Source organism: Exophiala oligosperma (genome assembly GCF_000835515.1).
Source record: "Exophiala oligosperma strain CBS 72588 unplaced genomic scaffold supercont1.4, whole genome shotgun sequence".
Classification (NCBI taxonomy): domain Eukaryota; kingdom Fungi; phylum Ascomycota; class Eurotiomycetes; order Chaetothyriales; family Herpotrichiellaceae; genus Exophiala; species Exophiala oligosperma.
In genome coordinates, this window is record NW_015622821.1 from 1,034,411 (window position 1) to 1,046,472 (window position 12,062).

The window sequence follows — 12,062 nt, forward strand, 5'->3', positions numbered from 1 at the left end:
ATATAAATGAAGCATTGAATTCGTTTGTTTGTAGGTATATACCGCCAGATACTGCCGTTTCGTTGGTGCCCAATTCGACGAGGATCCAAATCGAATCACCTTCGTCCCCTACCAAACTTGCCTCTCCCTTTGGCTTTGGAGTTTTTATTCTTGATCTTCAGGCTGCGAAAGTTCATGTGAGAGTAGGCGTTCGGGTTGATCGTTCTTTCTTTCGGGTTGTCTGCGTCCCTTTTCGCCTTGGATGTTGGTTTTGCAGGTCTACCTAGCAGGAGATCCGACTCGTCTTTGTTTTTGTTTGCTTTGGCCTTGGCTTTCGCTTTGGCTTTTTCGCGTGGTTTCTGCATCTTCTTCGTTTGTGTCGTTGACTCGAGGCGGAAGTCGTCGTCGTCGTCTTGCTCGTCGTCAGGATCAAAATACCCAGTCTCGTCACCTTGTAACTCGGCCTCGGCGATGAGGAATTGCATATCATCCTCCTCGGCCTCATCTTGACCGGCTCGACCATTGTCGTTGACAAACTGAGTCTCTTCCACCCTCTCTGAACCCCGGTTATGATTGTCAAGAGCCAATTCGTCTTCGCTGTCATCATCATCCTCCTCCTCCTCCTCCTCCTCCTCCTCCTCCTCGTCTTCTGCAGCCACGTATTTCGGCGCAGCGGCGGGCTTCATCTTGACGGGCCGCATAATGACTCTTCGCGTCGTACGCTTCTGACCCTTTTTCTTCCACACTCTACCACCTTGCTCTGCCTCGGCGCCATTGCCTCCCTGACCGGGGTTGAGTTGACTATCGCCGACGAGAACGTTGATTCCGCCCGCCTCTACCTCACGTAGAGCTTCGAGGTCGTCGTCCTCGTCGCCATCATCGCGCGCCTGTGCCACGCTCCTCTCCTCAGACTGACTCTGACTCTGACTGGCGTGCTCCGCGATGAGCTGGCTCAATGGTTTCGGCGCAAATTTGACCACACCCAAACCAGATCCCCGTGGCCCTGGCCTCCTCCTTGGTCGCGTCGGACTCGTACCTAGTTCAGCGGCACCAGCCGTTGCGCCTGCAGATGATCCCGGCCGACTACTACCTGAGGCGGACAAGAGGCGTTCTTTGAAACTGAAACTGCGCTTCAAATATGGCGGCGTCGCGTCAGCGTTGTTACCGTCGTGTAGTTGCCTCTGGCACACCGGCGAAAGACCAAGCAGGGCGTCACGCAACGGCGTCTTGGTGTGTGGGAGGTTCCTTGCCGTTTCGTCACGTTCGTCTTCTTCTTCCCGCTCGACGAGGCTAGAGAATCGTACTGCGCTAGGCGTCGCGAAAAAGTGGTCCAGCATGAAGCGTTTGCTTTGGCTCATGGGGGTTTTGGAATTTCTCCTTCCTCTACCTGCGTTCAGACTTCGCGATGCGGGAGTCGTGGCTGTACTTGCTTCTTTGGGATGGTCTTCCACACGGGACGCATCGCTGTCATGTGTCCGCCGTCGACTGGGTGTTTGCGTAACCACGGGCGCGAACGAGGGGTCGGCGTGGTCGTTCAAGGCATCGATCTTGCGCTTTCGACTGGAAGGAGTGTCCTGGGAGCTTTTCAGCGAGCCTGACGGAGGGAGCATATCGAAGATCCCCATGACCATCCCATCTCGCCTTGGAGTAGGTCCGATGGCGTGAAGAGCTGCTTTGGGCGAGACGGAGGACGGAGCGTCATAGGGATCGAGATCGTGAGCATGGCGATGTTTCGAGGGTGTAGACTTATACGATCGGTGTGGGGTCAAGCTGACTGCACTGTCTGCTCGAGAAGATCGTACTTTTGGTGCCGGCGGGTTCAGAGCGTCGAGCCCGAGCCTGCCTGCAACCACGTCACGGAGTTTGTTGTATTCCGTGTACTTGGTCGCGATGGTTCTGTTCGACTTGATGTCTCCTCTGCCAGGTTTCCGGCCGTCATGTTCTGCCGCAAAGGTGCGCTCGTAATCTTTCAGCGCTGCACGCAGGGTATCTGCTTGTCTTTGTAGTGATGCTTTCTTGGGAGTGTCCAGAAGGGGAAGAGTCGTGTCCATAATGTGCAGAGCGTGGTTGTAGGTGTAGGCAATATCAACTCAGGTGTCCCATGGGTCAAAACATTCTACGGTCCATACACATCAGATGCTGTACATTTCATGTACAGACGGTTTATTCATGCATGAAAGTACGGCGCATTCAGCGCGCGTGCCACTCTACGCGTTGACGGCCGCAGGAAAGTTGGCCGAAGCGCATGATCACGTGACTGCCGGAGCAACAAAATTCGTCCGGTGAGACGGTGAGACGATAGGATGTGGAGTACGGACTACAGACTACAAAGCAAGGCCAGGTATACAGACCATGGAACAATTTACAGCCTGTTCTAGGATTTGATACAATTGCTGAAAGATGAGAAAGGTGATGGTGCGAGGTAGCGATGGGTGAAGTCTGGATGCAGAATCCCAAGCATAAAACCCCCCAAAACAGATTTTGCGTAATTTCTTTTTCATTTTCATGTCCATCAATGCCTCCCATAGTCAAGGCAATGTTGATGGGTTATCGCTTTGAATGCGCACTGCTAGCACCCTGCCCGTAGCACAGAGCTATCTACTTTCGCTCGTCATAATGTTTGCTTCTGCTTCGACTGGTGTTTTGGGTACAGCGTGGTCGAAGAGAAGCTGAGCAGTTTGATCGATAGAGATGCTCTGCCGACCGTTGCCAAAGAATCTGAAATCCACAGTCCATTTGACACCCTTTATGCGACCAACTCAACAACACCGCCAGCCTCCTTGATCTTGCGCTCAGCTTCCTTGCTGAACCATCTTGCCCGCACAACAATTGGGATCTCTGGGATGCGGCCCTTGCCGAGAACTTTAGAGTAGCCAAGAGGAAGGAGGTCGAGAACAGGGGCGGTGTCGGTCTTCTTGCCAGAGACGTATTGGTCACGGGTTTCCTCAGGAAGGAGAGCCCAGAGCTGATACGGCGTGTCAGTAAATGAGCATGATTCCATGGATTACGGCTTCCTGACCTTGTCAAGATTGATTGTGGGCTTCCAGTATTGGTTTCTGGTGAGATGGAAGTGTCTCATACCAACTTTTCCGAAGTAACTATACGTTTGTCAATCAAACTGCGCCAGACCATTTTCAAGTTCGAATTCGACATACCCAGGATGGTATTTATCCATGTTGGTTCTGTGGTGATGCTGGCCACCAGCAAGACCACGACCACCTGGGTGCTTGCGGTGCTTTCCTACACGACCGTGACCGGCAGACACATGGCCGCGGCTGAAGAAGAAAATGTTAGCCTAGCTCTCTTCCAGTTCTCATCGTCCTTCAACACCACAAATGCGACCGGCGACCAAGTTGTAGGGGAATGGAATCGGAAGGGAAATATGTCGCTAATTTCTTGTTGACTTTGTGTTGTCGGCTCGTCGGCGCTCTCGTTCGAGGAAGGGTATCGGTTCAGGACGTGGAAACGTATGATGGTCGGTCGCATTCATGATGTCTTCTCCAAAGTTGAATGAAGGTGAACTCACTGCTTTCTCGTCTTTGTCAGTCTCGTAGGCATTTTGTCGGTGTTGAGACTGAAGTTGTCGTGGTTGCTTGAAGGTCACGACTCTTTGACGAAGTCTTCAAACACAATGTGGGAGATTTGTGCCAAGATACAAAAATGGTTAGCGCTGTTAAATCTTGGCACTATGGGCGCAGCCTCGATCACCTCCAGCCTCGCAACAACCGCATGGACAGACTACATGAACTGTATCCGTACATTGAACTGAATACTGCAAAGCCTCTCTATACTCATTGTGAATTTGATGATATCGCTAATACCTTGCACAGTTGATTTGCAGTCGGACAATTGTCATTCTTTTGCCTTGAAAAAGGCCTCAATGTCCGCTTCGGTCACTTTCCATGCCACAGGACTATTGTGCATGCTGTCTTTGATCCAGCCAGGAAGTTTCTGTGTTATCCTCGCGGTCGAGAAACGTCGATCGACCATCAGAATCACGGCGTAGTCATTTCTATGCCGGATCACTCTTCCTATACTCTGATTTACTGCCCTCATGCATGCGTTCTCGTAAAAATCTCTGCTAGCACTTTTGGCCGCAGCCCTGCTTTCACCCTCTGTTTTACCAGCCTTCTTGCACTGGTGATATTGCAGCTCTTCGATGTGCTGCATCTTTGCTTTCCATTCAGCTCCATTGGCATTGGGAAATGGAAGGCCCACCGCAATGACTGCGCGACCCAGTTTGTCTGAGAAATTGATGCCTTCAGAGAGCTTTCCGCCTACAACCGACAACAAAAGCCCTCCTTTGCCCGAATCTATAGCAATCGCATAGTCCCGGAGCAGATCATCGGCAGCTGCACCTTTTGATTCTTGAAAGACCGTTTTCTTGGCAGCCAGCGATTGCATCAGAGAACAGCTCGCCGGACACCTCTGCCAAACAGAGATAACCTGAGTGAGATAGTCGTAGCTTGGAAAGAAGACCACCACTCCGTCTGGGACAACAGTGCAAGTCCGCAGAACCATGTTCCCAAGCTCAACGATCATCGATTCCGAACCACGTCGTTCAAAGGTGAAATCAAAGTCGATATTTGAGGGCCCTTTTACAACCGCCTGGGCAAACAAATGAGAGGGCGGGATAACGTGGCCGAAGCTGAACATTTCAAGGCTTTCTCTGTTGAGGTACGAGAATAGATAGTCTGCATAGTCTGACATTGGTGACATGGTTCCTCCAGCCAGGATGACCGCACGAGACTCTTCAACGATTTCACGGAAATGTTCTCTCGGGTCCAGCAGGGTGTACCTGACAACAATGTCCTTGTCCTGTCGACCCGCAAAGAACCTGCCCTCATCATCTGGATTCATCAATACGGTTAAGAAGTTCTGAAACTGCATCATGGCTCCCTTTCCAGTGTTCGGCTTCTCATCGCTCTGAGAGTCACTGTAACCTTCAACCTTGTGACAAAGCTTGCTCTCATAAAGATATTGCAGCAACTTGTGCGGCTTTACTTGATCCGCGCCTTTTCCAGACATCAACTTGGCAGCTGTGACTGTCACTTCATGTGAGTGTGCTTTTTCAGTTACAACTTGCAAGCAGTCTATCAACGAATTGAGCAATCGGATGACTTGAGTAACATAGACGCGATTCTTCCCCTTGAGACGCTGCTTGAAACGAATCGCATAAGCCGTCATCTGTCGTAGAGCTTGCTCAATTTGACTCAATCTCAGGGACACTGAGAATGTATCAGCAATCGCATCCATGAGATTATGGGCCTCGTCAATAATGACCACATTGTCCCGGACGGAGATACCCATAGCCTCTCGAGCAGACTTTTGCAGAAGAAGTGGGTATGGCAGGGTAAGAATTTCAACTGGCGCTATAGCAGTTCGAGATGCATAGTATGGACAAATCTGCAAGTCCTTACCAAGATTGCCGACATCTTCGATGTCCCTGATCTGAGAAATAACTCTGTCTCGAAAAGCATCTACCCTTGCCTTGTCTTCCTTTGAAGGAAGATGGGGGCACTTTTTGTCTTTTGCAATCCCGGGTTTTTGTAAATCAAGGCATCTTTCGTTGATAGCAGCTGTTGATGACAGTTGTAAGACTTTGGGATTAATGCACAAGTTTTTTCTCGATCCAAGTGCGAGATGCTTCACTATTTCCTCCAACTTGGAGTTTTGTTTTGCATCATCGATCATCAAATCCATAGATGGCGGTGGCTTCACACGACGGAGTTCATTGACAAATTGGGTCAATTGCGAGTGAGTTCGAGAACAGAAAATAACCTTGAGGCGGTCCGAACCGGGCTCTTCAACGTCTGTTGCCTTGACAGAAGGTCGAAGCTTGTCAAGTAGTGCTTGTGTTGAACTAGAAAACCCTTCTTTCGAGGTTGTAGAAGCCGCTGTTCTTTCGGAGTCACTCTCGTAATCTTCGACCAGAAAGTCGTCGTCAACTGATACCTGGTTCTGAATCACACCAGTGCGGGCTTTCTTGAATCCCCTCGCATCACTTCCTCTCTGCTTCTGACGATTTTCTTCTTCTCGAAGCTTTGTCAGCTTGAGTTCGAGTTCCTCTCGTTCTAGCATCAGTGCTCGGCGTTGTGCCGCAAATTCGGCTTGCAATAACCAGTCAGATGCATCAGTCTGGCCAAACGTGGCATTCAACATTCGACGTTCGTGATCTCGAAGCCATGTCAGGGCACCGCATATAAGACTCAGAGACTTGCCTGTGCCAGTCGGGGATTCGAAGATGCCAACCTTCTTCTCCTCGATGCATTTGTACAGGTTCATCATAAATTCTAACTGTATCACATAAGGCTGGTACGGATGATAGAAGTCCGTCTGGCTAGGCTCCATGTTGAGCTGCGTGGCCGCCGAGTAATTGGCCATTTTCGATTCATGCTATAACGAGAGATTTCTGAGAATGTCCATTTTTCTGCTGGCCACCCGTGTCGAGGCTTGTCGGCCGCACCGCAGTGTCAATTCTAATGTGTCAAATCCGAGGTACCAGACTCTCAAATGACAGTGTCCTGTGTGTTGAGCCGAATGACGAATTTTCCTTGAGGTAGTATGCGTTCGATGCGTTCGTCACTAGGATCAATGACCTGAAGCAATCAAACCCATAGAGAAGTGTTGCCAAATATGGGCGCAGATTTGGTGGCGCGTAAGGGGCGGGCAGCAACGGGCACCTGTGGCTGTGTGAGGGGCTCTCGACTTATTAGAGGCTCTACTTTTACGAAGTAGGCACTTAAAAAGTAAGGTAAGCGATGGTGGCGGTGATTTGCTCATCATTGGTATGCGGAGAAACACCTGTCAAGGAACAGGGCACGCCTAGAGACCTACAATAGCTACCTACAATAGGTTCAGTACACTTACCGACGCTACTCTGTACCAGTAGGATCATTAAGGTAGGCGTGCTCTTTAGGCGGGCGCGGCTCATTAGGTCCCGCATTACAGGCACCGGGCTGAACCCCAAGCAGCCATCCAGATTGACGCATACCTCACCACCTGACGGAGTATGTCCTACGGAGAAGTCGTACGTACCCTGAGCCACTCAATTTCAATGTCATCCACAGCCTTGCTGCGCCTTCTTTGTTGTCGTCTCACTCAAGTCTTGGGATATGTCCACAACTCATGGCCGGCCTTGCCGATTAATCCGTTTATGAAGCCGCCGTCTATGATAGCATGCTTCGCTGAACTGAGGACATGTCTATAACCACCTCTCAGTGCCGGAAATTGTGTTCGGTTGATCTCTCAAACGCTCTCCCCCCACCTGAGCCTTAGGACTCCCATTTCCTTGCAGTCCGCGTCAGCAAGACTAAATTGCTTTCCCAGGCTGACCACACCTCTACGTGTCTTCGACTCGGGTATAGAAAGAGGACCGGGTGACTCCATTGCCCGGACTTGCTTGTCTCCTTGTCCAGAGAGGTCATCAGGGTCTCTGAGCTGTCCCCTCGCTACGAGAACCCTGGTGGTACTGATCATCATTGGTCCCAGCCATGAGTTACAACACGGGAGCTACCTTCGTTCCGGGAGGAGACGACTCCTATTATATGCCAGAGCTGGCGCAACCAACCCCAAACAGGTATGCTGATCTGAATCCAAATGATGATCCCTCGCTGAACGACTCCCAGGGCACATGAACTCCCGACTAATATGCAACACAATGTTGCTCAGATGGAACACGTTGCGTCGAGTCCTAACTCCTCAGCATATTCCGGTTCTGTGTACACTCCCCAGTCGGCAGAGTACGCACCCGCAAACATGAATGCGTGGTCGAGTGCCGTGCCCCCTGGCGATTACCACAATGGTTACGACCAGAGGGCGCCCTCGCACAACCCTCCTCAGTCATATCAGCAGAACAATTACCCTCCACGAACGACATCAACCGCACAAATAGAGCAACCGAACTTCTCTCCATTTCCTGTCCTCCGCAATCCTCCACCTAATATTCCTCCCACCGATGAACAAAAAGAGGCAACCCTGGAAGCTGCAAGGGCCGCTGTGCTGAGTTGCAACGATCCGGATACCCAGCTGACATGGGCGCAAGATACACTGGCATATGTTGAGATATGTCAGCAAAATGAAGAGAGGGTAGCATTAGCCCAGACACCCAGGTCGAGAACACCTCGAATTGAACATGTGTTGAGGGAAGACGCTCTCAAGATCACAAACTTCCTCGCTGACCAGCATCACCCCAAGGCTGAGTTCATGAGGGGTATGTGGTTGGAGTTTGGCAAGTTCGGTCACAGAATTGACAAGAAGGAGGCATTCCTCTGCTATTCGAGGGCAGCTGAGAAGGGCTATGTCCGAGCCGATTACAGAATTGGAATGCAATTCGAATCATCGAATGACGCCTTGAAAGCTATAAAATACTACCAGAAGGGAGCTGATGCGTCAGATTCTGCTTCTTGTTACAGGCTGGGGATGATGACACTACTTGGTCAACACGGGCAACCGCAGGATTATGAACGTGGTCTTCAGCTGATCTACCTTGCTGCGCAAACAGCAGATGAGAATGCTCCTCAAGGTGCTTTTGTTTTCGGTATGCTTCAGGCGCATCAGATGACACAAGTCCAAGTACCCGAGCGTTATCTTCCCAAGGATATCCCAGCTGCGAAGATCAATATTGAAAAGGCAGCATATCTGGGTTTTGCGAAGGCACAGATCAAGATGGGACAGGCCTATGAGCTCTGCGAGTTGGGATGTTCCTTTGACCCTGCGCTCTCCTTGCACTACAACGCTCTTGCTGCCAGGCAAGGCGAACCTGAGGCGGAGCTTGCTATCAGTAAATGGTTTCTTTGCGGTCACGAGGGGCTGTTTGAAAAGAGCGAAGAGATGGCTTTCACGTACGCACAGCGCGCAGCACTCGCCGGTTTTCCTACTGCGCAATTTGCTATGGGCTACTACTATGAAGTCGGTATATATGTACCTGTGAACTTCGAACAAGCCAAGGAGTGGTACCGCAAAGCGTCGCAGAGTGGAAACCAGGATGCAACTGGAAGAATCGATGCTATTTCCAGATCAAAGACACTGTCTAGGAAGGACCACGAAAGCGTTGCCCTGTCCAAAATTCGACAACAGCGTGGCTCGATGATAGGACCACCACAAATGCCGACCTTGTCAGAAGAAAGGCTAGACATGCCTGATCCTTCCCGGCTATCTCTCGACAACCGAAGGCCTCCTTCAGCTCGCCCAGGAAGCACTGCTCCATACCCTACTGGTCCGTCGAATTTACCACAAGTCCCAGACTTCAGACCAACATCAGGATTCGGCGTCAACCCCAACATACGACCGACTTCAGCCGCCACTGTGGGAGGACCCAGACCTGATCAGTATGGTCATCCTCATATGTCTCCACAGATGCGCCCTTATTCCAGCAACGATACTCGAGTACCGGGACCTGGATATGGTCGCGGTGATCGTATACCTTCCGGACCAGCTCCACCACGCCCGGGACCTCCTCCGCAACGACCTGGCACAACTTCACCTCATATCGGACCCCCGGGACCACCTAAGCTTGATATCGGGTATTCTGCTCCTCTCGAGCAGAGACGACCTCAGCAGCCTCCACAGCCCAACGGCTATGGCAGACCACACCCACCGGGCCCTGGTCCCAATGGTCCGCCTCGTCCGTCCCCTCGACCCGGTCAGATTCCGCCGCCACAGTCACAAGGACCTCCACCAAATCGCCCGCTACCACAGAACGCTAGACCAGGCTACGGCAACCCGCCACAGGACATCAGACCAGCGAACATGCCACCGTCTAAGCCAGCTTCCAACGCACCGAGCGGGAATGCTCCTCCGTCAAAGCCTAATCAGGTATCCGCAAATGCGGCTCGCCTTCCTGGAAAGGGTCCCAAGACATTCGATGAAATGGGAGTTCCTGCGGGTAAAGATAAAGGCGAATGTGTAAGTGTTATTCTCGTGTATCCTTTCCTCAAGTCTTAGAGCTAACGTTGCGCAGATTGTTATGTGATGTGATTCTGAAAGCTGCATTTCTTCTTATATATGATACCCCCTTTGCATCTGAGACATGTGTTGTTGTTCAAGCGCCGTAATGACACTGGCGGATTTAATTTAGCATGGCACGTGTAACGCCTTTTGCATTGGCAATGTAGCGCCTTTGAGTCTTGAGTGACGACGTTTTGCTGAACTTGATCTATTTATTCATGAACGATGATTGGCCTTAGTTTCCCTTGAAGCCATTGTTTTCTTGTGATTTACTGAGTCCCTTTGCCCGCCTAATGTGTTGTGCGATTTATGTGAGGCTCAATTCGCAGGTCCAACGAGGTATTTGAAACTGTCATCGTCGCGATTGTGAGTTTGAATTATACGGCGGTGATGTGTTGTGTGGAGAAATCGGACAGAACAACATATTTATATTTATATTCCCTTTCCGTGATTCGACGGCCAACAAGCATCACTATGGACGTAAAGCACCTTGGCCACGACTTGTTTTCTTTCCAGCCCCGACCCGACGAGTATATCAAAGTGACCCTGCTAGTTACGATATACAGCAATGGCACGATGCATATCATATATCATCCAAAAACGTGTCCGACACAGGACTTGCAGTAGCATCACCACCACCACCACCAGAAACATCAAAACTCCCATCATCGCCTTCCTCTACCGCCGCAGAGTTGTCATCGTCAGTGGGATAAGTGTATCTCTTCCCCACGGCCTCGTTCCACCCAGCCTCACCCAGTTCCAGGGACGGACAGACGTACTTGGCCGCCCGCCGCCACAAAAGAAACTGTTGGGCGAAGAGTGGATGAGCTTCTGGTCTGGACTGATGAACGTTTTGGACCGTGACGCTCCAAGGTTTCCCCATGGCCGTGAAGTGTAAAAGGTAGGCTTCTTCGTGAAAGAGAGATGTCAAGGGGTCAACGAGACCGCGGTCACCGTCGTCCCCTGAGCTGGTGCCGTCCAAAGTGACCGAATGGTTGCCGTGGTTTCTCGTGTCAACACCACCATCAGTAGACAGCCTCTGTGACTTCTTCAACGACGACGACGACCGAGAACCTCCCTCGAAGCCACTGAACTTGGACCAAGATGGTAGATCCTGAACTTCCCAATGACTATTCAAGGTACAATACGAACCTGGGAGAACCATGCCAACACCACCACCACCCATAGTATTTCCAACCCCGGCTCCGAAAAACTCCTCATTGATCAAATCCATGTCATAAACCTCCACTCTATCACCACCCCTTACTCTATCCAAAGCACCTTCCATACGTCCCCAAAGAGTGTCGGATAAGTTGATCACCATCATAGCGCTCGTGACACCTTTTCTTTCCTTTCCATTTTCGTCAGCGTCCATTGCCTTTGTTTGTCGTTGCTGTCGTTGCCCCTGTCCAAGCCAATACGCATGTGGTGCGGCGACATCTATACCTTCCGCATCACCTATAAACCACGTAACCGAAAATCCGTAAGCCAGGTGCCAAAAAACCTCCCCCCCCCGAAACACAGCAGGAAAAGTAATACGATTCCACTCGGAACACAGATCATTGACACCTACCGATTTTCTCAAACAAACCATCCAATGACCTCAAAACGAGTACGTCTGCATCCATGACAATGACCCTCTCAATTTTTCGATGGTGTGCTGCTCCCTCGGTCGCAATGGTGGTGGTCAAATTGTTCAACCCAAAGGCAAGCAACTTGAGCATGACGTCCTGATAGTAAGGTGCCGCGCCGTCGTGGAGTTGTGGAGGTTCATGAACCAAGACCGTGACATTGTACGAGTCCCTGAATTTTCGAGTGTACGAGGCGCTCACTGCCCTCGAGACGAGCATGTAGATTGGATGTGGTGTCTGAAAGAGTCTGGTGAGACGGTGGACGTTGACCATGGCACTACAAGCGTAGAGGTTCGAAGTGGCATAAAACACGTATGCGTTGCCTTGATCGTGTCGGTGTCGTTGTCCATATCGTCCTCGATCATCATCGAGATGCAAGAGTGGTGACGAAGAGATCTTGTCGCCGTCGTTATCATCGAGATTCAAAAAACCCAGACTCCCACAGCGCATTGACAATCGAATAATGTGAATCAAAAGAAGCCATAAGACGATACAGACAATGAT

At 50.8% G+C, this 12,062-nt stretch overlaps 5 protein-coding genes across 6 annotated transcripts; 1 reads left to right on the forward strand and 4 right to left on the reverse strand.

Annotated features, from left to right (window-relative positions):
- Nucleotides 1–95: 95 nt before the first annotated feature.
- On the reverse strand, nucleotides 96–2,048 carry PV06_04501 (uncharacterized protein; the record flags this gene model as incomplete). Its single annotated transcript, XM_016405402.1, has 1 exon — nucleotides 96–2,048. The coding sequence occupies exon 1, from the start codon at nucleotides 2,028–2,030 to the stop codon at nucleotides 96–98; it is 1,935 nt and encodes a 644-aa protein (XP_016263608.1). The 5' UTR covers nucleotides 2,031–2,048.
- A 298-nt stretch (nucleotides 2,049–2,346) lies between these two features.
- PV06_04502 lies at nucleotides 2,347–3,586 on the reverse strand. Of its 2 annotated transcripts, XM_016405403.1 has the most exons (4): nucleotides 3,506–3,586; nucleotides 3,135–3,254; nucleotides 2,999–3,077; nucleotides 2,347–2,944 (listed from the first exon to the last, which is right to left on the reverse strand). In XM_016405403.1, exons 1-4 carry the CDS (start codon nucleotides 3,535–3,537, stop codon nucleotides 2,726–2,728), a joined length of 450 nt encoding a protein of 149 aa, XP_016263609.1. In that variant the 5' UTR covers nucleotides 3,538–3,586; the 3' UTR covers nucleotides 2,347–2,725. The 2 variants fall into 2 exon arrangements, with proteins under 2 accessions (XP_016263609.1, XP_016263610.1); XM_016405404.1 differs by lacking the exon at nucleotides 3,506–3,586 and having other exon boundaries at nucleotides 3,135–3,505.
- Nucleotides 3,587–3,831: 245 nt separating this feature from the next.
- On the reverse strand, nucleotides 3,832–6,580 carry PV06_04503 (uncharacterized protein; the record flags this gene model as incomplete). The annotated part of the gene is made up of 1 exon (XM_016405405.1): nucleotides 3,832–6,580. The coding sequence occupies exon 1, from the start codon at nucleotides 6,361–6,363 to the stop codon at nucleotides 3,832–3,834; it is 2,532 nt and encodes an 843-aa protein (XP_016263611.1). The 5' UTR covers nucleotides 6,364–6,580.
- Nucleotides 6,581–7,048: 468 nt separating this feature from the next.
- On the forward strand, nucleotides 7,049–10,166 carry PV06_04504 (uncharacterized protein). The gene is made up of 3 exons (XM_016405406.1): nucleotides 7,049–7,558; nucleotides 7,608–9,885; nucleotides 9,941–10,166. The coding sequence occupies exons 1-3, from the start codon at nucleotides 7,473–7,475 to the stop codon at nucleotides 9,950–9,952; spliced, it is 2,376 nt and encodes a 791-aa protein (XP_016263612.1). The 5' UTR covers nucleotides 7,049–7,472; the 3' UTR covers nucleotides 9,953–10,166.
- Nucleotides 10,167–10,364: 198 nt separating this feature from the next.
- PV06_04505 (uncharacterized protein) lies at nucleotides 10,365–12,008 on the reverse strand (the record flags this gene model as incomplete). Its single annotated transcript, XM_016405407.1, has 2 exons — nucleotides 10,365–11,385; nucleotides 11,501–12,008. 2 exons carry the CDS (start codon nucleotides 12,006–12,008, stop codon nucleotides 10,511–10,513), a joined length of 1,383 nt encoding a protein of 460 aa, XP_016263613.1. The 3' UTR covers nucleotides 10,365–10,510.
- Between the last annotated feature and the right edge of the window lie 54 nt (nucleotides 12,009–12,062).

Coding starts and splice junctions, on each gene's coding strand:
- PV06_04502 (XM_016405403.1), bottom strand. CDS start 3,537: ATGCCTACGAGACTGACAAAGACGAGAAAGCA. Junction 3,255..3,505: donor CTGACAAAGACGAGAAAGCA/GTGAGTTCACCT, acceptor TTTCTTCTTCAG/CCGCGGCCATGTGTCTGCCG. Junction 2,945..2,998: donor CCACAATCAATCTTGACAAG/GTCAGGAAGCCG, acceptor ACGCCGTATCAG/CTCTGGGCTCTCCTTCCTGA.
- PV06_04504 (XM_016405406.1), top strand. CDS start 7,473: ATGAGTTACAACACGGGAGCTACCTTCGTTCCGGGAGGAGACGACTCC. Junction 7,559..7,607: donor GCGCAACCAACCCCAAACAG/GTATGCTGATCT, acceptor AACGACTCCCAG/GGCACATGAACTCCCGACTA.